At 37.3% G+C, this 26,964-nt stretch overlaps 1 protein-coding gene across 1 annotated transcript; it reads left to right on the top strand.

Annotated features, from left to right (window-relative positions):
* The first annotated feature begins 2,826 nt into the window (after positions 1 to 2,826).
* On the top strand, positions 2,827 to 26,149 carry Calb1 (calbindin 1). Its single transcript, XM_028871622.2, has 11 exons — positions 2,827 to 3,048; positions 3,523 to 3,599; positions 7,343 to 7,417; positions 16,941 to 17,024; positions 17,129 to 17,185; positions 20,373 to 20,450; positions 22,344 to 22,399; positions 22,490 to 22,529; positions 22,656 to 22,709; positions 24,474 to 24,545; positions 24,886 to 26,149. Exons 1-11 carry the CDS (start codon positions 2,970 to 2,972, stop codon positions 24,997 to 24,999), a joined length of 786 nt encoding a protein of 261 aa, XP_028727455.1. The 5' UTR covers positions 2,827 to 2,969; the 3' UTR covers positions 25,000 to 26,149.
* Positions 26,150 to 26,964: the final 815 nt, after the last annotated feature.

Here is a 26,964-nt window from a genome sequence, read left to right as displayed (position 1 = left end):
AAATCCAAGGAAAAAATATTACCTTAGAAAACTACAATGTAAATTTAAGGAATTGAAGACAATAGCATTTAAAGATGATGAGGACCCCATGCTTACTGCTTGTTAATTTGAGTTGGTACAGATTGGAAGAATTAATCTGGAAATGTTCATTAAAATTAAATTTTAAATTATGCATGCTTTTGAACCAACAATAGTACCTCTATAACCAGAAAACATGTATATCTGAAATAAATGTCTCCAGATGCTTGTTGCAGCTGTTTGTCACAGTGGAACACTAGAAGAGATGGAAAGTCTACAATTAGGATGAATCAATAAACGATTAGCCAACTCTTTAAAAGTGTAAGTTGGACATTGGTGGTAACACTGGAGGGGTGCCCTTTCACGAGTATGTAAATAGAAAATGATATAGAGAATATAGACACCTTTCTGTAAAAAACAAATAACCAAAACCTCCTATGTGTGTATTTATATGTCTGTGTAAGCATGGGGCGTTTACAGTTGATTACCTCAGGATAGCACTAAGCACTAACTTAAAGGGACTTCAGATCTCCACAGTGTATATGTGTCCTCAAAAATAACCCAGCATGAAAGAAACAGAATGCACTTCCAGCAAATTTTGTATTTCTTTCCCACCCACTTCCCAGCAAGCCACAGCAGGTAAGCATTCCAGCATGGAAATTCTGAAGTCTCCTAGTGACTGACAAGTAAAAAAAAAAAAAATGCTTTCATATAATGAGTTCACAAGAGTGATTCTTATATAACATTTTAACTTCCTAAAATTGTCTTTTGATACTTAAAATTTGAGATAAAATTCTTTTTTAAAAAAGTTTAAATATTTAAAAATATTTAAATGAACATATACAACAACATGTGAGGATTTTGTTCTATTTTTTTCAGATAAATTATTATAGTTATGAAAATAATACAAACATTGCCCAGGCCATATTTGTTTAATTGGTTAATTTGTAACATTTGTCTTTGTTTTAAAATGTATCCAAAGTCTAGACATTATCATCTCTATCAGAATAAGGAAGGGTCATAATGAATCTTCAAGTTGTTCCACAAATGCTGTGATTTTTCTGTGATCTTCAAAGTTTATCTTCCATGTTAGCCCAGTTTGCATAGCCTATTTTTCATACAACGCTCTTGTCCACAATTATAAAACCAAATGGGACCATTTTAATATTTAATTTTCTAGGAACTGAAATAAACCTGTTCAAGCTGTTGGTGTTTCATTCTCATAACTGTTTCTCCTTAGACCCCAGTGTCTATCTCGGAAGAGCCTTTCCTGTGTGAGGATGTGGCTGGGTAAGTTGAGCTTCAGTTTTCCCTGGAAATTAGGTTTATGCTCAAAAGTAACTTACGTGCATTGTATCAAAATGCCCTGTCACATTTATTTATATGACTACATCATAGTAAGACTAAGCCTCAATGCTTTTTACTTTATTACTTCAAGCATATAGCAGGGTACTTGACACAAAGGTGTTAATATGTGTTCACTGAATAAATGAAAGCATAAGCGATTGGACATGTATATAACCCTTTTATATAAAAGAATGTAAAGTTGTTAGCCTTTTAGAGTTTAACTTGCCTCTTTCATAATATAAGCCTGAGATGTATGTGGGAGTCTGGTCAAGTGATGAGAGTGAAAGTAATTTATGTTCATAGAACTATAGAGTATTGTGACCACAAGGCCTGTATGGAGAAGAAGAGCAAATGAAATACTCCTACTGGAAATGATGGTTTTGAATGATTTCATAAAATCTCACAATTCCACTCCTGGAGAGATTCACAGTCTCAGAAACACACATGTGGACATTTTCACTCTCAATTACAACAGGTGAAAAATGTGAAGCTTGTTTTGAAAGTTTATACGACACTTCTTTGCTTTTGTGTTACTGTAACCAGACACTTGGGACACATTTTCAGCAGACAATAAGGTTTCAAAAGATTGACAACTAGACAACCCAGAAATACTAATATAAATGATAATCCAAATACAGCATTTGTTATATTAAAATACCAAATGTAGCATGTAACTGGGTGGTTTTCTCCACCTCTAGTGATATCCAGTTCTGAAAATTCCTCACCCAGAGATAGAAGAGGTGCGGGTGGTAAAGTCAGTGAATGAGGCTGTTTCCAGTTTACCTGGCGACCACGTGTCACATTTCCCTCAATTTGCACTTTGTAAGAGTCAAGGGAGTAGTTAATGGTGTTGCTAAACTCGCTTCCTTCATAACATCTTAAATTTTTATGAGTTATTTCTATTGCATTTTAATAATCCTACTTCAAACTTAAAAAAGCAACAACAGCAAATGCAGCGTAATTCTGCATCTTCCTGTCTGTAAGGACAGCTCACATCTCAAACAGCCACATGACGGTCTTCGTTAGCACGAGATGAAGCATTGTTGAGGTTTTCCAACTCACTGTATACATTAATCAAATTAAACTAATACCTGGCAATCTGCTGTTGTTCAAACAAACACTGGAGTGCCTGGATAAATAATAAGCAGACATAATCACCACCAACATGGTTTACCCTCCATCAGCTTTCCCTTCCATCTGAGAATCAAATCATTTCCAGGTAAGTGAGGGTAAGAGTCTCCCTGGACCAGGGAACTGTGAGGAGAAACGAGTCTAAGCCAGGGATCCCCACCACCTGCTGCTTCCTAGACTCCAAAACTCCAGCTCCACCTATTTCCACGGAAGAGAGAAATCTGGAGGGGAGGGGAAGAAGGTTGGTGAGAGCAAGAGGCGGGAGCTAGGAAAGGGAGGCAGGAGGAGGCGTGGCCCGGCCTGGGGCCGGCGGGATAAATACTGAGAACTGGGTGCGGGGTGCAGAGAACTCCGGAGGACGCCCGAACGGAGCAGCACCGCGGACAGCGCCCGCCGCGCCGCGCCCAGATCAGCCTGTGCTGCCCTCTCGCCCCGAGGTTCGCGCTCAGCGCCCTGAGACTCGCAGCTACACCATGGCAGAATCCCACCTGCAGTCATCCCTGATCACAGCCTCGCAGTTTTTCGAGATCTGGCTTCATTTCGACGCTGACGGTGATTATTTTCTTTTTAACCCTTTCAAGACCCATTCGCATTCCTTCCCTGATCTTTCCCTCCTCTGGTCCTCTTCCTCTCAACCATCCTTTTCTCCTTCCATCACCCTGCCTAATCTTGCCTCCCTGCCTGGCTGACGACCCATCACCCTGGAAGTTTACATTGCATGTATGGCACCCCCACGCTGTAAGCGTTCACCTTTCTAGGAACAGCAACGGTAGGACAGAGCACAAAAATGGGGAAACTCTGTCCCCCAAAAGTTTCAAAGACCGTCCCCAGTACCCCCACTCTCCTCCTTGGCCCTCAGTGCGGTTGAAGTTTGACACCTCGGAAGGGGAGCACTGCACGGCTGTACCCATTGCTGATTAATCAGGGCTCAGGCTACATCGCCTCCCAGGGCAGCTGTCCCGGGAAGAACCTAGAAGAAACTTAGAAAGAGACATCTGACGCCTGGGTGCCTCCTTGTCTTTGCAGGAAGTGGTTACCTGGAAGGAAAGGAGCTGCAGAACTTGATCCAGGAGCTCCTGCAGGCGCGAAAGAAGGCTGGATTGGTAGGCTTGGGTTTGTGAAGGACCTTTCAACCCAAAAAACATACCTATTCTTGTGTTTCATGAAAGAGGTTTCATGGGCGAAAGTAAAGACTTACTAAAAAAGGCGATAGAGAACATCTTTCCAAATTGCGTCAGGAGAAAAAGTGTGTGTGTGTGTGTGTGTGTGTGTGTGTGTGTGTGTGTGTGTGTCCGCGCGCCCGAGGGGTGGGGGTTGGCGGGGGAGAGAAGTCTATTGTCTTAAATCGGACATATATATTCTATACTGATCCTTTCCTTAATAGGTCTTAGAAGGAAACATCGATGTGCAAAACCCTTTATCAGATCCCCTTCTGTACCCCTGAGTTGCTTGGGTGATTTCTAACTTCTCTTTTCTAGACGATAAGTTAGGGGTAGAAATACATTTCTGCCCCTTGGTGGCCAAGAGCAGATCTGCAGATTCTAACGCCAATTACTGCTGCGATGTCGGTGTAGCTGGGGGGGGGGGGGGGGGGGAGAAAACAGCTTGCTTTCACCCTTATCCCTGAAAAAAGATAACCAACTTGTAACGTAAGTGGGAGTAAAAAATTAGCAAGAAGCGTTTTTCATTTTTTGTTGGAGAGAACTCCCAAAATTAGGAAAGCAATAAAACAAAGCATTTTAAAGAATTTAAGGTATTATAGAAAGAAAAAATTCTGATGAGAAACTATTAATAGTGATTTAAAAGTAAGCTATGGTTTTGACTTAAGCCATTGGTTAAACAAATGATAATTATTGGTTATAAATTAATTCCTTTGGGCCACATTTATTTGTTGGAAAAGGATGATGTCAACATAAAAATAAAATGTATCCAGTCAGCATATGAGATGTTTGTATAAAGGAGAACAGGTTGAGAATTTTACAAGTCTGTTGGCATTTATGTAAGACTGCTTTCAGAAAGCAATGTTGGATTTGGAGTAATTAAATGTTAATGGTCTTTAGTCTTTTAGACTACGACTACAAAAAATTTTTACATTAAAGATGTTATCCGTATCATCCCTAGATACTGCATAGCATGCCACCATTTCTAGTGTTGGGGGGGAGTGATGTACTAATAGGACTATTTTTTGTTGTTGCTTTTGTTGTTGTTCTGTCTAGTAAGTATCCCTATACAACATATTAGAAGGAATCCCACAGGGCTGTAAATGTACTCTCATGTATTATAAGCAGATTATGAAGTTGCTAAAATCATGCCAGACTGACTTTAAACCAGATCATACTCTGGGGATTCTTATGTTTAGATTTAATACAGTGTAATCTAATAGAAAGAGATCAAATAAAAATGTCTTCTATGCACTTTGCCCTATTTCTGCCTTGTGCATTATCATACATTACATAGTATTATCATGTAATACTATCACTATGGTTCAATCGGTCTTCAGCTGATAATACTAAAGTAATTTTCTTTCTCACTTAAAATATATTAAATATATATGAAAAGTCTTTTTTCATACAAACTATAATTACAACCTTGAATGGTGCTTCTAACAGCTAAATGAAAATATTTTAATTTTCCAGAAGTAACTTTAATATTGAGATTTACTTCCACCCTCTAAATACAAATATTCATGAGCTCTGTGTTTTTATGGAATTTTTCCTCCTCATTTTAACATTTTTGCTTTTTGTAAATATATATATATATATATATATATATATAATTAAAAAGATAAAAATCAAAAAACAAAACAGAGTTCAGGTGGGAGTTATAGAGTTTAAAGCTTATTTTTCTTCTGCTGACTGGAACCTAACTTTGGTCTATAAGAGGCTATAATTAAATTATAATTTTATAAGACTCATCTTTCACACAAGCATACAGACATATCAAGTTGGCTAACACCTTGATATGTGAATATTTTTATAGATTATGTAATAGGCTTTGGTTGGATAACTAAAAATCTGAATTAAGATCTGGATTAAGAATTCATACATATTGGCCACATTTCATTTATTCTAGTTATCTACTGCTGTAAACCTACTTTTACCTATTTCTTTTCTTTAAAAAACACATACTGACCTGATAAACCAGACTTCTTCTCATTTCCTGACACGAAGGACAGAGAGAAACATTTATTTGGCTCATCATAATAATGTGAAATTTCACATTTCCACCAAGTGAATATGATAGCCCAGTATACCATTTCTGAAATCACTATCCTTCTGCACTTAACAATGTCTCATCATTACATTTAACTTTATCTTTATAAGTCTTCAGTTGATGGTGCTGATTATACATGCTCCTCATTATTTAAAACATATATTGCAACCCAGTTGCTACCCAGAAACTTCCCAAGCTAAATATCGTCTGCTTCTTGAACTAGTAGGATCGTATAATTTTAACATTTAACAATGATGACTTTGTTTTTGTTCACTTAAAGATGTGAAAAAGTCTGGGGCTGATATTCCCATGCTTGACACTATTGAGCTAGACACTTTCATTTTCTTATAGTTATTTCTGTAACAAAAATTAATAAATGCAAATTGAAAATTATCTATAGTAGAAGGGTTCTTTTAGGACCACATGTAATTAAATTAATTTATTGTTTCTTGCTACTTTAGTTCTACTATATATTTACAATTATTTCTAAAGGATAAATGCTGTATTAATGCTTTAGAGCTCCAATGTGGCCCTTAGGTTATATTAGGCCAGCTATCTACAGTAAACTTGTGTGGTTGGCACTGCCATCTTGTTCAGTATGGTGAAAATTGAAGCCTTAATTTGCTTTCCCAAGGAGATAGAATAGGTTATTAGTAAGAATTGACCTATTTTAAATAGACCAGTTCATGTAACAGAGACATTTTAACTGGGCTTTGCTTGAGACCCAAGTGTTAAAAACTAAGATAGCTTACAGTTTATAACTTTCTAATATGTCGATATGTAAAGAGATTATAGAAAGGAATAACCACATTGGAAGTGTGGAAAGTCAAATAAGAAGATAGCATTTATCATTCCAAAGTACTGTTTATTATACAAAATATGTGGGAAAGGAATACCTTGAGGAAAGTGGAAACAAGGGCAGCTTGGAAAATTGTTTCCTATGGTCCTGGGAGAGGCAAAGATCAGACACGTTTTTTTTTTTTTTTTTTTTTTTTTTTTTTTTTTTTTTTTTTTTTTTTTTTTTTTTTTTTTTTTGGTTTTTCGAGACAGGGTTTCTCTGTGTAGCTTTGCGCCTTTCCTGGAACTCGCTTTGGAGACCAGGCTGGCCTCGAACTCACAGAGATCCGCCTGGCTCTGCCTCCCGAGTGCTGGGATTAAAGGCGTGCGCCACCACCGCCCGGCCGATCAGACACGTTTAATCCATGCCCTAAAACATGGTCTTCGGAATTGTCAGTTCCTAGTGAAACACAAATTTGCCAAGCCATTTTCTCCTCTCACACTTTTCTCGCAACGATGAATTTTCTAATTTTATGTGATGAATATACACCTATTTCAAGCCAGAAAGATGCATTGCCTACAAATTGGGCTACTCTTCTACATATACATATTTTACTTGTCCAGGCCAAAATAACTGCTCTACCTCCAATAGACAAGATATCATATTAAAATAAGGAGATGTTATAAGACAAGACTGTACAGCAAAATAAAGAAAACCTTCCACAAAGCAAACATTTTAAAAGTATATTAACAGCTATTCTATTTCAATATTCATTTTTCTTTGCAGTAATTTATTAACATCATTACAAGAACTTTCCTTATAAACATCTTACCTAATTTTTTTTTATAATTTTAGGAGTTATCACCTGAGATGAAAACCTTTGTGGATCAGTATGGGCAGAGAGATGATGGAAAAATAGGAATTGTAGAGGTAAGAAACCTATGCATTTGTCTGATTTAGTGAATGAACATCAACTTTGAAATTTATCGGGTCATCTTAAGTCAAGCATAACTCATGCATAGAGGCCATTCAATGTCAATATAGCATCTTCTCTCTCAACACATCAGATTCAAATGGCAGAAACTTGAGAAGAGACTGTTGACTTTAATGTAGTCCCAATCCTAAATTAAAAGCATTATAAAGCAAACTGAGAAGTGAAACACTAAGTCTCTCTCACACTCCTGTCACTGACACTATTGGAACAAGAAAATCCCATCTTCTTGGTGAACATACTCTGCATTGCATTGCCCACCCCACACTCCTGTACTCTGCATTGCCCACCCCACACTCCTGTACTCTGCATTGCCCACCCCACACTCTCCTGGGCTATGCATTGCCCACCCCACACTCTCCTGGGCTCTGCATTGCCCATCCCACACTCTCATTGCCCACCCCACACTCTCCTCAACATAGCAGCTGAGTGCCCAATTAATTTGTTAACATTTAACCATGTAAACTTTTCTGTAATATTTTAAAATCAAATGTTTTCAGCGCTGTAAAAATGCCATGGCAAAAGGCTGCTTTCTGGTTTCTGAAATTCTATTTCAGATTGGCAGATGGCCCTATCAAAAGGCACAATAACTTTCCTACAGTGAATGAACACTTCAAAGTCTAGGTACACATTTGAATCTCTAGAAGTTAAAATAGTGAATGTCAAATCTTGCCTTTTGACAATGACTTTTGCTCTTAAAGACATCTTATTATGCCTATAAATCAAGGAAAGGAAATTAATTATTTACCCATCTGTATTCTCAATTTTCAAAATAGTTGCTGCTTCCTTTACTCCTACTGGTGATATCTCAGCTGTGTTTAACTCTGCCACCTATTAAAAAACTTAGTAGAAAGTTTTATCTAGAAAAATAAGTAAGATCATGTTTTGAAATATGAAATATCACAATCATAATTATGTTCATAAAACATTCTTAGTCTTTTCAGTTGGGAGGTGCCTTGGCCTTCAAAAAATTGTTATAATTCAATTTTGATTCAGAAAATTAACCCGGTTTTCAAATAATTGGTCTTATTAGGACACTTGTGGTGCCAGTTTGAAACACACGTATTTTTAAACACCTACTACAAATAGAGTGAAGGAAGGACGTACTATTATTATCTGTGTAATTGAAGTTTCTCCCTGGAGCATACACTTTCCCCTTCTGCCTGTGTGCAACTCATTACTGTATAAATAGATAATAGTCATTGAACTTACAGGTGCTATAGAGACCGACTAATCAGACAAGAATAATAAGATTATGTTTATAAATGTAAGTGAATAATGATAAATAATTACTCAAAACTAGTTTGAAAGTCTAATATCAGTTATTTTTCTAAACTGGCTATTTCTATGTTTGGAACACTTTATAATTCTAGTTGAAAGAAGATTACCATCTTGTATTTAGCAATTTCACCTTGAAGCCCTCCAGTGGACTCAGTTACTTATTATAAGTTTTGGTGTTACAGGGTTATGTAGTAAAAGCATTGAACTTATTCACAAAATGTTACATTTTTATATATGTAGAATGGATGGATCCAGGTTATACCATGTGTGATAGAGTTAACTTAACATTTTAGACAACATTTCAACTTTAATGTCAACAAGAAGCTGGCCCTCAGCAGATGCATTGTCTTAAGATACGGTGAAACACAAATCTCTGCAAGTTTGAGCTGAGAACTATTAGGAAGGAAGGGGTTGTGTATTCATAAAGAAAAAATGGGAGTAAAAGGAGATGGATAAAGAGAGAGAGAGAGAGAGAGAGAGAGAGAGAGAGAGAGAGAGAGAACAGCAAACCTACCAAGCAGCATAGCTTAGCGGCACTGTGCACTGTATAGCTATGAGCCCCCATAACAGTTACTAATACAGATTTTGGAGGAGGCAGTTGAAAGAGATTCGCTAAAGGGAAGAGAATTTAAAAATTGAAGAACAGGAGGGAGACGGCTGCAGTTCATAACGCATGTCCAGGGTAGCTAAGTAAGAGCCGAGAAAAGATGAGTCTTGATGCATGCCTGGGAAGGAGAAGTAAAACGTTACAGAAAACAGGGAGACAGTGGGGAATGTGTGAACTCACAGTTCGCTCTCTAGTATCACCAGAAAGTTGTGCTAAATGCAGTTCATCCCGTGTCCAATTTGATGGGTGATATTACTTGCTTAGAAATCCTGCATATAATATGGCACTCCAATACAAAAAGCCTAGCTAACCATAAAAGAACACAAACCCCACGTTTTCCAAATGCATTATAGTCTCCTTCATCTTAGCAAGTACACTATGCCTTAGTGTTCAAAGAAGAAAGCGGTTGAATTGGCTCGTGTGTTATGTTCACTTAATAGTTAGACCCCAGGACTCATTGAAGTCTAATCAAAGGAAACTAATATGCATCTAGTAATCTGCTTCCCTGGGGGACCACCCAATTGAATTAAAAGAAAGGAAAATTCGGTACTTAATTATCAATGTTCTGACCTGATACAGTAAACTGACACTTTGTATAACATGTATTTTTACCTAAACATATTCAAAGGAAATAAATGTTGCTATGTCTAATATTCTGAATTTGGTAATTTAATGACTTTAATAGATTTTAACTTTCACATAAAGATAGTTCAGTAATAACAAGGTTGTTTATATAAATTCAAAAGAGGAGCATTGAAAATCTGAGACAATTTAGCAAATACCATGGCAGTCAGAAATGTTCTAAATTTATTCAGACTAGTAGGGTTCTGTTGTAAAGAAGGTCCACTAAAATAATTAAGGGGAAGACTAGATGATTTAGCAGGTCATGGAATTCCCTTCACTAGGTCTCACATGAAGTACACAGATGCCTACTTTTCTAGATGTCAAATCTTTAAGCTTTCCCTCTGCTCCCTTGGGCAATGTGTGGGAGCCTATCAACCTCTCTAGACTTAGTGTTCTATCTGTCCAGGTCAGTGCATGCACAGAAAAAAATAGATCTAAAAGCTATTTTAACCTAAAAACTGTACCAGCCATTGAGGCGAAGCAAAAAGTTCTCTAGCTATCTCCTCCTCTCTTCCACAGTGGAATTTAGGTGTGTACACTTAGCCTGGGGAAAAGTTAATTTTTTTTTGGCAGAGTACTTATTTATTTGAGAATTGGGGAAACTGATTAATGGTAAAATAGGGATTGAAATTTTGTTCTGGATAGACTTTTTAAGATGGGATATTAGAAACACTGTTTTGAGTAAAGGGTGCTGGTGGCAAGGGATGAATGTCTCCAAATCAATAATAGACCATCTGACTTCAACACTGTCTGTCTCAAACTACAAGTTATATAAAAAAAATAGTCTCAGAACATCTGTCTCCTGGACTATGAGCAAACATGACCATGTTCTAACAACTTCTTATGCCTGTTATGAGCATTAGTGTCAAATGAGATAATCCACATCAAACAGACCACTGTAAAAACCTAGTATGAATATTTGGCATTATTACTAAATACAGAAATGAGTTACTGAAAACCCTACTCTATTGTTCTAAATGCCAAAAACTTCTTTCTCCTTCTTACATAATTTATTAAATTCAAGTTATTAAACTCAAATATTTTTAAGCTCATGGCTATTTACCTTCCACATTTCCTAGATTCACTTCTCATTGGCAGGGAAAAAAAACGCTCCTTCGGTTTTCAAATGTGAAAACAAATCCTTGTCTAATGTGCTTAGGAAGTGTGGCATGTCACATAGTTGCCTTTAAATTTGATGACTTCTGCTCTTGTGCATGTTGACGTATCTGTTTTAGGTAAATGTATCTCATCAAGTCACACTCCATGGGTACTCTTCTGCTCTTGTGCATGTTGATGTATCTGTTTTAGGTAAATGTATCTCATCAAGTCACACTCCATGGGTACTCCTCTAACATGTATCATTTTGTTTTATTTTTGTAATTATCCTTTGCTTAGAAATTGTTAAGGGAAAAAAAATTGAAATTATCTGTCTTCCTTTAAGAGTCTTACTAGGAGTAACTGTGAATTACCAGCAATTGACATAGTGGCCTATAATTCAATGGCCAGATAAGGCATGGGTAAGATCTTAACCCTTTCTAAAGCATAAGACTGGGCTTCCACATTGTTCTAGGGAAGGAAAGTAAATGACAAAGAGTGCAAATGAAAATCCTTTAGGATTGAGTTCCCTGGAAACAGACCTGAATTTTGTTAGGAAGCACTTGGGCATCATATCCTGCAGAAGGAGAGTAAAGACACAGGCCTGAGCCCTGAAGGATGCTGGGCCTCCACAAAGCTTTAACGGAGACTTTCTCTGGAATGAGCTCTGAAGTGGGAGTGCCCTTCAGAGATTTCCCAGATTTTGACTAAGAGGGTAGGACTTTTATACTCCAGTGTGGATTAACCATGAGATACCTTGGAGGTGCAGGTATCATCAGCCCATACAATTCCTCAAAGGGGCAGCTGAGTGCACAGCAAAACTCCTGGAACCAGAAACAGCTCTGGGTAGCATCTCCCATTATCCACCTAGTCCCTATTCACAGCCCAATAATAAGCTGAATTATGTCCAAGGGAACTTTACTTCCATGTGTTTACAGCTGACTCTAGACAAACAGTTACCATCATTCACTGCACCAGTAAAATATTTATTGATGCAGTTGCTAGGCAAAGAAACAGTAGAGAAAATGTAAATGCTGTCCTCAAGGACACAGGCAAGCAGAAAGAAGTTTGCTTCCCCACTTTCAGTGCCAAGCAATCAATTCCACAAGACCTAAAGGATTCTGTCTGTACCCACAGCTGTCTGTCTTGCCTTCCATTCACCCCCTTGATTCACTCTACTTTTTTCTGCAATTGACATTAAAGATTGGGGAGTTGAAGAAAGGGAAAGCAGATGATCCATTGACTAACAAATCACCAACACTCTTGAAACCAGAACTGGGAACTTGTGTGGACATCAGTGACTTAGCAAATCTAAGAATAACACAGTCCTACCTAGCATCTTCTGTGAAAGACCTTTGGCACATCCTAGACCTTGTCCTAACTGCTACAGATGGAGAATCTCCACATCCATGTGAATAATGATTTAAATAATGACCTTGAATAATGACTCCTATACATTGACAAGAAGACCAACAGACAGCACAGGACCACCACATTGTAGAATTCACCTTGAGAAGGAAGTCTTTTTATTCACCCCAGGCACGTATCATCCATACACATGCATTGCTTTTTAAATGGCTGTTTTTGTCTTACAGTGATATTTTATGTCAGTAAAATTCATTTGTTCTTTAAATAAGCTAGTATTATAATGAGTACAATATTAATAGTTTAATGAGATTTAAAAGAACATTTTGTATATAGATACAATCAATATTTTTATGATTAAGATCAAAACAGCATGCACAAGGAAATACACATCTATACTATCCATAAAGAACAGTGAGTATGGTGGTGCACACCTTTAATTCCAAAACCTAGGAGACAGAGACAAGCAAATCTCTGAGTTGAGGTCAGCCTGGTCTACAGAGTAAATTCCAGGACAGCCTGGGCTACTCTGGGAAACTCTGTCTTGGAAAAAAAACAAAAGGAGGAGAGGAGGAGATTATAACTCTCTTTATATTTGACATTATAGAAATCTCTGTTCTTTATGTGAGTTACATAAACTTTACAAAAGATGGATAAATTTCCCTAATCTTACGTCTAATCATTACTTTCTAGTGCATTCTTTTCCCTTTTTATTTTTAAATAGTTGATGGATTTTCAGAAGTATACTTTTTAAGAGAAATCATTATTTCTTAGTTTAAAGCAACAGATATTTTATAAAATTCAAGTAATATAGAAAATGATGTAAGTAAAGTTGTTGACTCTAGACCAAGTCAATGAAATATTTCTATTTTTAAAAGAAATCACAAGCATGTGTTCTAGGCACCTGGCATACAGGGCTCCATTGATTCTGAGTGGGCATATGATGCAGACGAGAAACTCTCTGAGCTCCTGAAATGGACTGAAAGAGATCCACTCCAAGCATTAAAGGTTGCTTACCAAGAGGCAAAGAAAAAGTTGAGATTGGCTATTCCAGTCCTAAACAGATGCTTGTGTTAATCATAACATAACATGAACAGACTTCTGGAATCACACAAAACCTTCTAACATGTACCATTACCATCAAATTCTATTGGTCAACTTGTCTCATCACTGATGAGACCTTTAAGACCTAGGATTTCTATTTTGTTACTTCTTTGTCCCTGTCCCTCTCGTGAATAAATCTTTCCTCCCTCTTAGAAGCGTTCTCCAGAATGCCTCCAGTACTCTACACTGGGCTTTAGGAGAATGGCTGTTTCTCCTCCCTTTGAAGACCCTCTCTATGCCCAGTTCTCCCTCTCACTTCTTCTCTTCCCCCTTAGCTTCAGTGGAGACCTGCTCTCTGGGCCTCACTTATGATTCTTTAATAAAGAAAGTCATTTACAGAAACTTTCTACTAGAGGCCCACATACAGATGCAAAGAAAAGAAAAGGTCACAGGGAAGATGAGTTCTAGATTTCAATGAGTAGAAAGAAGCGTGGCATTGCAAAGCTGCTGGTAGCAATTACTAACAAATGCTTCATTTGCATTCCAAGAGGGAAGGGGCAGCCAATTCATCCTACTACTGTAGTCAAGAGGCATGGTGCAAACTTAATTTATTAACAGTCATCACATTTAACTGAGTTTCAGAGTCTGCAAGTCACCAGAGCAGATAGCGTAATCTCAGCATCCTCAATTCAAGTTTGTGCTTTGAATTATTATTGAACTGTATTATTTTTGAGGGGCAGAATTTTATGGGTAAAGAAATCAACTATACAGACAAGACTTTGATGTAGTACTAAGATACCTGAAATACATATATATATATATATATATATATATATATATATATATATATACAGAGAGAGAGAGAAAGAGAGATCTCACACTACAGTGATATAAGTGTATTTATGGACCAAAACCTGATTTAATTTCCAAAATTACTGGCAAATCCTAAAACCCTATTTTCACCTTTAAATGCATTATCACCTACCCACACTAGTGGCATTTGCTTCTAGTTAAGATGTTCGCTTCCAGTTAAGATCTGACTGGAGGCCGGGCAGTGGTGGTGCATGCCTTTAATCCCAGCACTTGGGAGGCAGAGCCAGGTGGATCTCTATGAGTTCGAGGCCAGCCTGGTCTACAGAGTGAGATCCATGACAGGCACCAAAACTACACAGAGAATCCCTGTCTCCAAAAAACAACAACAACAAAGATCTGACTGGATCATATTAAATATTCTAGCAAGATTTATTTATTTTGTCTTTCACTTGTCTTTCACCTTTCACTAACCCCATACATAAAGACTATGAACAGAATTGTTGTAACTTGAGGGTTTTTTTTCAAAGATCTAAAAGCAAGATACTTTAAAGGACATATTACACAGCTATATGGAAGATGAGGTTGCTTGCACATAGGGTGAAATGATGGTTTACATTAAACTTCAAACTTTGATGGGTCTGAAAGGTGGGAAATTTTTAAGTAGGCATGATAATCTTTCCCATGATTTAGTTTAACATTTAGGACATCTTCTGACCTTAATGTTCAATCCCAGCTTCTTAAACTGAGGATAGTGACCTATATGGGGTCACAAACCACGTGGTAACAGTAAAAGGTTTCTGAGCACACATGAAACAAAAATTAATTCAAATTAAAAGTGTAGTGAATCCCAGGTGTTCCTGGCAGCACTCACCTTCACTGCACCCTTGGTGCTCAGCAAGCATGTTCATCTGGCACTGCACATGCATCACACTATGCAACACCAGCAAACACTGCCAGAAACCCCCAGCTAGGACTGGTGTATGCTGCCGATCGCAGACTTTTTCTGTACATATGATGTGTTCTGATCTTAGAGAAGCGTACTCGTTTAATTGTAGAAAACAGAGACCTCTAATGTTTTCCTCCTGTCATTCCTCAGCATGCAGCAAATTATTCTTTGTTATGTTACAATACTTGATTTTTAAATTTTCTGTTAGAGTTGTCAAATTGAATTTCACAAAAAAAATTGTTAAATTAATTCTAGTTTGGGATCAAGATAGAATTTTTAACAATTTCTGTAATGGCGTGAAAACATGGTGGTGCCATTTTGTTACATATTTACGTGAGCCACTGTTCACAGCAGTGACAATTATACTGTACTTCATGGAATTGTCACAGATCAATTCTAAAATATTGGAGATTTTCTGTTCCCTACAGTATTAAACATCCAGCCAAGATTGAATCTTTATATAAAAACAAACAATTTGAGTTCATCTTTAATAAATGGTAAAATTATATAAAAGAATTATTTTAAACTAAATTGTTATGGTTTATTATCAGTAAATGTTTGTTTGTCTAACTATATTATATATGCCTGGGGTCACATAAAATGAGGCTATATATGTAAGGGAAATTTAAGTAGATCTGATCTAGACAGGTTTAAAGTGTACGTACCAAGGATACGTGCCTGTACTTTAGAAAATTCAACCACTGCTGGAAATTAGTTGCAGATGAAGATTCATTCTTTAGCAGTGAAGAGTCGGTAATTCCAACAGCACACATCTTGAGCCAGGGATATTCATTTCTCCTTCACCTCCTTCTAGTGATGAAGGTGCTAAGGACCAGTGCAGTTGGAGAAGTTGCCGGGGACCACAGCTCATTAGCAGCAGAGCCAGAAATAGAAGTCACATCAGCAGAGGAGCCATCAATCCCGCTCCCTCCTTCTCCACATGCAATAGATGATACTAGTCTTAAAAGGGATCGGTGGCTCTTTATCCCTCAAAACAGGGGGGAGAGGGAGGGACGGGGAGAAGTGGGGAGAGAGGGAGGGGAATGAGATCTAAGGGGAAATGTCACAGGCAGGCAGTGAAGCAGCGCATCTCTGAGCAGTGATCACAATTTAAGGGTGTCCCTGTTACTGTCTCGTTCCCCCTGTTTATGGTGACGTGTCTCTCTACCTCTTGCGATTGTTTTGCAGTTAGTTGCCTTTGGTCCATCTCCATTGTGTTGCTCTCTGGAATTAGACATGCATAGTTTTTCCTTCCTTCCTTTCACCTCTATGCATGTTCCTCACAAATTCTCATTTCACATGAAATTTAGAGCCATGGTGTGTGCCATCCTGTGCACACTGAAAGAACCGAGACCTGATCGATGGCATATAGCTTATGCAGCATGCATGTGCATGTATGTGCAGCAGATGAAAAGTGGTCCCCTACAGCCGTCTCTTTGGCTGGGCAGCCAGGTCCTCAGGGCATAGGTACTGGAACGCGTCTTGGTATTTTGCAGAAACAAAGTACCAGAAAGGGAAAGTGAGCTCTGTCTGTCCTCTCCTACCCTATTAGTCAGCTGATGTTTATCTGTTACTGCTCTCTCAGTCAATATCGCTGCTCACAGAGCATGTTGAGGCAAAACTGAAGCAGCAGGTGATGGCCCAGCCTCTTTCCAGGCTCCTCAGCTCTTTTTTTCCATCTTTCCAGCTGGCTCATGTCTTACCCACAGAAGAGAATTTCCTGCTGCTCTTCCGATGCCAGCAACTGAAGTCCTGCGAGGAATTCATGAAGGTAAAAACCATCTGCCCTGAAGAAAGGTGCTGCAAGTAAGGGAGCTGATGGGTTCTATGACTGATTGATTTAAATCTGGATTTCTGTCTCTGAATTTCTTGCAGACTTGGAGAAAGTACGATACTGACCACAGCGGCTTCATAGAAACCGAGGAACTCAAGGTGAGTGGATCAAAGCTGATGCCCAGCGTTCTCCTTACAGATACAATCATGAACTGCTGAGGGATTCACAGCTTTTTTAAAAACCTCCCACAAAGGAAACTTACGTTGAGCTGTGGCACATTTGCACCCACTCTTCACATCCTTAACGAAATACCAGATCGAAAGACAGACTTCAAGGCCTTCTTGAGATTCTGCTCATCAGCGCAAGAAATTAGCATTTTCTGTGGTGTACCTAAATTGTTACATAAGATAGATGGATGACAGACACCCATACACCCAGAGACAGATAGACAAATGGAGCTGACTATGCCAACTAGATAGGCTACTCTCCATTGAAGTTTGAGATTTTACTTTATAAATTGAATGCCTAAATATATTTTTCTTTCAAAAAACACAAATGACAGAGACATGTGTTGTACCTTATGCATATTTATTTTATCTTTGCATATATTATATGAGATAAGCATTACCCTAGTGACAAAAGCCTGCAAAAATTTAAGAAAACTACTGAAGGCCATACAGAAATAAGACACAGGACTGTAATGTTTAATCCTAGACTCATCCATATCCTTAGACATAGCATATGCCTCTCAACAACATAAATTATATAACTAGATTGTGAAAAACTGAAATTTTGAAAATAAATCACCAATTCACAGAAGTGATGATGAAGTCATGTGGGAGAGTGATACAAGGAAAAGAAATCTGAATCAAATATAAGCTCAGGACAAATCACCATGTCATCCTACCGTTTTTCATCTTTAAAGCAAGGGTAACGATGCTGTGGTATCGGATGTACTCTGGAGTCTAAGACTCTGCACAGTCTTCTGTGAAATGCAAAGCATAGCGAATGGTGTTGCACTCAATTCAGGAGTGGGAACAAACCGTTCACCTCATTTCCTCCAGCCAATCAGAAGACTTCTTAGTCAGAAAGGCCCATTTCTCCTAACTTCAGAATGCAGAGGGATTAAATGGGTGCAAGGGCTAGCGGGACAGCTCCACAGTCAATGCACCCCCAAGCAAGCCTGACTACTTGAATTTGCTTCCCTGGACCCCACGTGGTGGAAGGAGAATTGTCCTCTGATCTGCACGTGCATGCCATAGCATCTGTGCACCCTCACACTGTCACATACACATACTCACAAAGTAACTTTTTATATATTTAAAAGGGAAGCAAGTTAATATTTGTTCAGCACCTGAAAGTGTGCCTTCTATGTCACAGACACAGTACTGCCTTTGAAAGGTATCTCAGCATTTATTCTTCAGGAAATTTGCAAGGAAGTTTACTATGACTCCCAATGTATAGGGAGACAGAAGTTCAGAATGCTTGGGGTATTTTTCACCTGCCTAGGAAGAGAACCTAGGCTTGGCCCTAGAGTGTCTGCCACTATCAATAACTTTTTTCCGACACCACTGTGCACCTCAAACTTCACTCAATATGAGCTGCTTCTGCAGCTGCTTTGTGGGGGAAATGATGCATTGTTTTCCTAATCCTAGTTCAACATGGCTTAAAAAGGACAGAATTTTAGAGATTGGACTGGTACATTTGTACCACTGAGCAATTGCTGTAACAGACTCAACTGCAGCCTCTTTAAAATGCCGACACTTTGAGATAAAGTTCCTGAAAACAATATCTTTTAGAAACTGCTCTGCAACTAAACTCCGCAAGGTGACAGGGAAGCCGTTGTGGTTTTGTTCTTTTAGACTAAAAGAATGATTTTTTAAAAATCATCACAGTACATAATGAAAACCTTAGCTCACTTCAATACTGACCTCAAAATATTCTTGCAGTCTCTCTCTTTGTTCTAAATTCTATTCTCAGAAAGGAAATTCTAAATAGAAGTCCTCCTCCCTGGAGAATTTTGAAGATAAGTTGGCATTCTTTTTTAATGGATCTTTCAAGAAAGCTAATTTTAAGGAAAGAAAGCTAATTTTAAGATCCATAATAGAGTAAAACAGCGCTTGCTCTCAGACATGACTTTGAATCCTAGTGTCCCAAGGTTTCTCCCGGGCTATTTTTGTGACCACCATTTCAGTGTCTGATGAGGCTTTTTAGCCCAATTAATCTCTGACAAAAAACTCCAGAAGGCTCAAAAATAAAACTCACCCCCACCAGATAACTTTGAATTTTATATATGCTTCACTTTGGGTCTGAAGCAGAGTGTTCAAAGTGAAAATAAATGTATCAAACCAAGAAAGGGCCCTTCCTTGAGAAACGGGAAGCGAGTCATCCCAGCAGAGCTAGTTCTCTTCAAAAATGAGACAGTGCACTGTCAAAAGCGCTAAAGAAAATCAACCCTCCAAGACTTTCTGGGCATGGGATCTGCTCAGTTTCCATAGCTGCATTAATTCATTTTCTGAGGAAATGAAAGAGTTACAGATGAACATCAGTGGAGAAAACGAAAGGCTATATTACAGCGCTCAGCATTCACACTGACATTTATATGGCAAGGCTTTGTAAAACTTTTATCTCTGTAAAACAAAAATTAAACTCATTTCCAAGTTCCAACTGTTGAGTTAATAATCATTGTTTTCACCCTTCCCACATTAATCCCTGTTTTAATGTGATTCATATGTCCCTCAAGGATTCAATGTTACCAACTGTTGTAGTCTGTGCAGTAAGTGGAAGCATTTGAACAAAGATCCTATAGATCCTGTGATGCCTTTTTGCTAACCACCAGGCCATCTGGAGAACAGCATAGCACAGGCTGCAAATAGGAAAACATGGCCCGGGGTGCAGCAGGAAATGCATTTTAAATTGGAGATGTATTTCCATCTAGCTTGCTGAACATTTTTCACACAGGTTGGAGAGGTACAAAAGGGGGGCCTTACACTTCTAACAGGAAGATCAAATGAATACAGGTGAAGAGAAGCATCCATTGGACTGATTTTTTCAGGTTTTAAATTCAGATCCTTTCACATTACACAATCAACATCCTCCATTGACTGCAATCCTAAGAACACAGCACAGCTCTGACTGTGACAAATCAGGTCTCAGAAAGAGTCAGGTATTGTGCCTGGCAAAGGCAATTTCATTATTGGGATGCCACAAGGCCACGTGACTTCCAAAGTCCTTTCTTCCCCTGGTTCTACCATAGGGGTTTTCTTTGCATTCATCCAGGTGTATCCTTGCAGACTACATATTACCAATGACATGAAATTTTCTAAATGCTCTTTTTCTCAACAGAACTTTCTAAAGGACCTACTAGAGAAAGCAAACAAGACCGTGGATGATACAAAACTAGCTGAGTACACAGACCTCATGGTAAGACTGAACTGGAAAAGATTGAGCCAAGAGCTCATTAAACACATTGTCTGTGTTCTTGCACATCACATACTACAGATGAGCATTTCTGATAAAGCTACATCACATTTATCTCTCACAGCGACTTTTCTTTAAAAGCCAGAGTAATTGTATTGCTAAGTTATACAGCTTTTACATGTTATATATAGAATATAAGTGACATCACCCTTCGCTCAGAGAAATTCTGAACTTGCTTTTAACCATTGTTTAGAAAACTAAAGACTTTTCTAGAGTTTAATGAAAACTGCTATTTTATTCATTAAATTGCTTAAAATGAGTTTCTTTCCCTTTTATTTTTATTATCTTGGAATATTGAATTAGCTCTATGAATGAGACCCAGACACACCTTAAGCCTGATGTTTTGATAATTGTATAAACAAAATTTGTTATGAAATATGAATAATATAGCCACAAAATCTTTACTCAAAAGTGCCTAATGCAAATAAATTAATGAGGTTCTAAACAAAACAAAAATTCATAAAGTTACTCTGTCTCAGAAAGGTAGTTTGCGAATCTTAACTCATTATAGGGTTAATGTTATAAGATAACAAGCAATGTGTGTGTGTGTGTGTGTGTGTGTGTGTGTTCATATTTTCTCTACATACTGTGAAGTTTTTTATTAGTTCTTACCCCATGGGTTAAGTAAATAAGTCATAAAACATTACTTCTATGCTGTATTAGATTTTGAGGTACGCTGAGGAACAATCTTCTAGAGTTTCTGTTCTATTCGGTTCCACTGAGGTTTGCGTTCAGTCTTCTCACTTCTCAGTACAGTTCCGTTCACAGCAGCAGCAGCAGCGAACAGGTGGGATGACACTCTTGCTGCATCACGAAGGCAAGACCTAAGCCCTTTCTTAAGGAAGTGGACAGTAACCCACATTTCAATTTTCTAGTTGTCTCAATCTTAAGGGACTCTATTTAAAGTAAGGTTGCCTTTCCAGGTAGGAATCTGAAGCTGCCTTTCAAAAACGACTCAGATGGGAGCTTCCCCCTGCTGGGCTGGCCTAGTAGATCTGATTAAATGTCATAAACCAGTTCCAATCCAGGAAGCAAATTAATCAAGAACTAATTAAAATTTAAATATATAGGGGAGGAAACATTTCCCTATGGGCAAGAAGCTCTGTGATCTAGTTGTCCAGTATCTTGGTAGACATTACAACAATATTAGAATTTATGGCCAATGGATTGTAAAATGCTGTGTCAATACAGAACCCTGAAAAAATGATTTAATTCCCACAAAGAATTCTTAGACCATATCAAACCATAGAATGTCCTTTCTTTTTCCCTTTGAAAGATCTCTCTAAACTTCTATGAACTTTTTTTACCATAGCCCTTTTCTCAGATATAGATAGATAGATAGATAGATAGATAGATAGATACAATAGATAGAGACAATAGATATAGATAGATGACAGATAGATAAATAGATACATATATACATATATACATACATACATATGATACATTTGGCATATTTAGTATTAGCATTATCTTCTTTATGGCAATATTTACTGCTTTCTAAAAATGTGAATGTTTCCTAAATTTTATTTATTTTTGTATTTATATGTGAGCATACCTCAGTATATGATATGTAAGTACAGTATCCAGTTAGGAAGTATTGTTAAGGAAGGAAAATTAAACAATTTGAAATTTTCAAAATAATGTAGTCATGTTATCCACTTACTGCTTTTGTTGAATTTTTTTTTTCTTTAAAGATGTAAAACAGGCTGAGGGTGCAATTCAGTGTTAGAGTGCTTGTACTGCAGGCACTCAAGATGTTTGATGTTTGAATGTTTGTCCCGTTCATTCAATAATTCATAACTCAACGGCCCAAACATTGGCAATGTCTTTCAGCTGAAACTGTTTGATTCAAATAATGATGGAAAGCTTGAACTGACAGAAATGGCCAGGTAAGTTTCTGGGTTGCACAGATGGTGTTAGAATAAACTGGCTCTCTTCTAAAATTTCAGCCTATTAACATAATGTTTTTCTCTCAAAAGGTTACTACCTGTGCAGGAAAATTTCCTTCTTAAATTCCAGGTACTTGGCTTTTCTCTACAATAAGTAATGTTTTTCCTAAAAAGTCAAAAGGTGGGAGATTTGTCAAGAAAAGCGAGCTGAAATACACATCACGGCTTAACTGAATCTCTCTTCTCTGTCTCCTAGGGAATCAAAATGTGTGGGAAAGAGTTCAATAAGGCTTTTGAGCTATATGATCAGGTAAAACTATTTTCTTTCTTTTTTTCTTTAAAAAAAATCTTACAAAAACAGTTTAACAGGGAATCTATCCTCTTAAGACCTTAAGTATAAAATATAGTATTTATTAACTGTTGAAGCAAGGCTGCATAGAAGTTCTGTAGAACTGATTTACCTCACACAACTGAGAATTTACACCCACGAATGACTGTGCACTTCCACTCTCCCTCGCTGACATCACCTGCTCTAGTTTCATTATTTTAGAAACATTTTATAAGTGTATTCCCATAACTACCCTCCTGACAGGCTTATCTCCCCTTGCATGTTCTCAAGGTTCACTATATTATAATACGTTACAGAGTGTCATTTTTATTATAGTATTGTGTTGTATGCACATTTACAATCTCCTTATACATATCCTTTTTCTATTTATTTATCAATGGATATTAGGTTGTTTCTACATCTTAGCTCTTGCAAAACCACTGCCATGAACATAGAGTGTTAATATCTCTTCAACATCCTGGTTTTTTGGGGAAAAATAACAGAATTGTGATTATTTTATATCATATATTAGTTCTATTTTTAATTCTTTTGGTGTATCATCATTACTATCTTGCTGTATCATTTTGATCTTCTATCAACAGTGTACGAATGTTTCCAATTTTTTCATCTCCTCACCAACATTTCCTTCCTTTGTCTAGTAATAGTGATTCTTGTAAAATGATTTGTTTTCATTGCATTTCTGTGATGGTCAATAACATTGATCACCTTTTCATAAACTAATTAGACATTTATATCTTCCTTGAAAAAGTATCTATTTACATTTTAGCTCATCCTTACATATTTTAATATTACATTCCCTTTACATAAGGCATTAGTGCCTTACTTGATACATAGTTTACAACTGTCTTCTCCCAGTCTTCAGGTTGCCTTTCACTCTGAATGGTTCTTGCAGCTTTTATGCTGTGCTCTGGGCTCATAACCCACAAGCTCAATGCTAAGACCAATGTCGTAAAGCTTTTACCTATTTTATATTTAGGAGTGGTTTCTGTTTATATTGTCTGATTTGGGTTTTGGTTTTGACACAGGACCCCATGCTGGATGGCCTGGAATTCACTATATAAACCAGACTGGCCTTGCACTCATAGAAATCCATTGCTTATGACTCCCAAGAGCTAAGATTAAAGATGTGTATCACTACACCTGGCTCTAAGAGTTTTGTATCTTCATGATTTAAATATTTGCATTGAGTTAATTTTTGTCCATATGAAAGTTAATTTTTCCCCTTTTGCATGTGGATACACAATTTCCCCTTGTCTTTTGTTGAAGAGATTATTCTTGTCCTTACACTCGGCTTCCCAGTGAAACATCAGTTGATTCTATGCTTATGGACCAATTCCTGAGCTCCCCGTTCTATTCCACTAGTCTATATACCAGTCTCTAAGTAATTACCATACTGTTTTAGTTACTGTAACTGAGGACTATGTTTTGGAATCAGAAACTGCTGCCTTTTTCATGTTTGTTTGTTTGTTGTTTATTTGTTTGTGGAGGGAAAGCATGCCACAGCCTGTCTTAACCCCTGAGCCATCTTACCAGCCCAATGCTTCCATTTTCATCCTTTGAAAATGTCAATCTATTTCACTAGTGCAAGTAAGTACTCACCTATTTGGCAACTGTGATAGAGCTGTGTTAGGGGCAAGACACACCCAGTTAGGACCCTCGCCAAGAGGGATTTTCTGAGGACTACAGTTACTTCCAATGTGTACTATTTTATTTCTCCTCACTCAGGATGGCAACGGATACATAGATGAAAATGAGCTGGATGCTTTACTGAAAGATCTGTGTGAGAAGAACAAACAGGTAATTCAGTTGCCATGCAACTTATTTCCTAAGCAGGCTTTAGGGAACTACCCAGAAATGGCCACACATCTGTTGTGGAAATCTACTCAAAGAATTTGCAGAGGAGCAGAGCATACTTTAACTCTTAATTCAAATTGAGTTCAGCACAAATCAGTAAACTGTGACAAACAGGCTTGGGTTAGAAACAACCTGGTGATTATTCCCATTTATAAAAGAATTTAATTCAGATCTTTTCTTAATGGGTTGCTATAACAAGCAGTTTCTCTCATTTTATCACTGGCCAGTGGTTAACTAATTTCCATCTTTAATTGGATTACAATCCTGTCTATGTCCTATACAGGAACTGGATGTTAATAATATTACTACATACAAGAAGAACATAATGGCCTTGTCGGATGGAGGGAAGCTGTACCGAACAGATCTTGCTCTTATTCTCTCTGCTGGAGACAACTAGAGTTGGTGGCCACAACCACTTGCTAGTGATACATTGTATCTAAAAACATAACTGTGCGCTATAAAGGAGTAGGCTGTATTTTCTTTTATATCTGTAAATTCTACTGCATATAGAGAATTATCCAGGATGTGTGGCACATTCTTTTCTGCTTGTTTCTATACTGTTTGTAATGTACAGTTTTTGTAACCAGACAATTGAAAAGGAGAAAGTCCATGCTTAGGCCAGTCGGTAAAATCAATTAAAAAAATGAATCTAACATGGTTTTGCTTTCATAAATGCAGCTGAACATTTGGATGTCCCTAAAAATTCTACCAGGATTCATCTCAAAACTTCTAATGTCAGATGTGTAAATGCACATCTGTCACTGGGTGGAAGAAGAACTCATGACAAGCCAAGCATTTTTATTTTAGATAATCATGGGACTACCACACAAAGTACTTCTATGCTGTTTCCATCTAGCAGAGGGATGTGCTTCTGCATCTGAAGCACCAAATATCAATAGTTAGTTAATTATGGCTTTAGTATAAAACATTCTCCCTAGAGATTTAGTCTACTGATCAGTGACATGTATACTGCTTGAATAGAAACCATACTCTTGACTCAAGTTGGCTTGGTTACATGGGAAGGGAGCCCGATGACACAGAAATCTGTCTGATTCTGTCTGTATTTCCAAGAAGTCTACTGCCAGAGAATATGACTTTAGCCCATTTTCTAAATTATTTTCATGTGTTTCCAGATGACAATTATTCTAGTAAAATGCTGTTTTATGTCATATTCTGTGTGTACTCGCTGATTAAATTCAATGTACTGAGTATCCTTGTGTCTAGTTTGCATACTTCCTGGATTTTCTATGTAGAACTGTTCATTTCCACCACGGGTTTCTGCTGCCTCTGGAGATATTTTTTCTAGCTACAACTACTCTATTTTTACTATGTAATTGAATTTTAATGTAAGATTCATAGCAACCTGATTATTGAATGTTATTTCATCAAAACTTTTGTGTATTCTGTGGATTGTATATTTCATATTGAGATCAGTATTCAAAATAGTTCTGTTTCTATCTGCAGAGTTTCAGATGAGTTCAAGATAGACTCAGAAGAGAAATAATAGTGTAATCATTTATCTAGTAAATGATATTCTGAAACCTTCACTGCCCCACACGTAGCTCAATTTTATGTATTTTTTAGCTAGTGTAGCCTATACTGGTTATAGGTTACAAATAATGATTAATGACCTTAGATTCTTTATTGTGAAGCAAAAAACAATGACAGAGTCTGTGAAATTTATAGTTGCCACTAAAGGGTTAATGGAGGCCTACGTCACCTTGAATATTCCCATTAAGCACTTTTTTCCCAATTCATAAAAATAACAACAACAAAAAGTACTTGAGAATGAATAAAAAAGGGATACAAAACACCATATCCCAGGATGGGAGGGAGCAATAGACAGGCTTGGCTATAGGATATATTTGGAAGCAGTGACATTAGACTGAATTTAAGAATAAAGAAAATTACATTACTCTCTCATATTTGTTTCTCCCCCCCAAAAGTATTAGTTGGCATGTAATCATTATTGATTAGGATATAAGTGTAGATATCCTGAACCATTTAGCCTCAGGGCTCTAATACAAACTTTGTCCAGTAAATGACTGTAAGACTTAGAGGTATGGAGAATTTTTAAGATTAACCAACAAAGAAATCCCAGAAGATCCAAATATTTAGAGATTTCTTTTTCCTCAAGTGATTTAGCCACATATTTTTTCATGCAAGATCTTAAAAGAAGTAGGAACATACAAAGATATTTTAAATTTTATTGATTGAAAAGTGGCTATTCCACAAAATAGATATTAAAATGGTACCAAGTTTGGCATTCTTATGATAATGGTAGAACAAAACCTAATACAGGAAAATATGATTGTAGTAATTCTTCTGATGCTGTTAATATGTTTTATAGGGGGTTGGATTT

Source organism: Peromyscus leucopus, chromosome 2 (genome assembly GCF_004664715.2).
Source record: "Peromyscus leucopus breed LL Stock chromosome 2, UCI_PerLeu_2.1, whole genome shotgun sequence".
In the NCBI taxonomy this organism is placed as follows: domain Eukaryota; kingdom Metazoa; phylum Chordata; class Mammalia; order Rodentia; family Cricetidae; genus Peromyscus; species Peromyscus leucopus.
This window is presented reverse-complemented; position numbering and strand designations above follow the sequence as displayed.

What these genes read in the sequence shown, in the direction of transcription:
- Calb1 (XM_028871622.2), top strand. Translation starts at nt 2,970, where the DNA reads ATGGCAGAATCCCACCTGCAGTCATCCCTGATCACAGCCTCGCAGTTT. An exon ending in CGCGAAAGAAGGCTGGATTG is followed by an intron (nt 3,600 to 7,342) that starts GTAGGCTTGGGT and finishes TTATAATTTTAG; the next exon opens with GAGTTATCACCTGAGATGAA. An exon ending in TAGAAACCGAGGAACTCAAG is followed by an intron (nt 17,186 to 20,372) that starts GTGAGTGGATCA and finishes TTTTCTCAACAG; the next exon opens with AACTTTCTAAAGGACCTACT.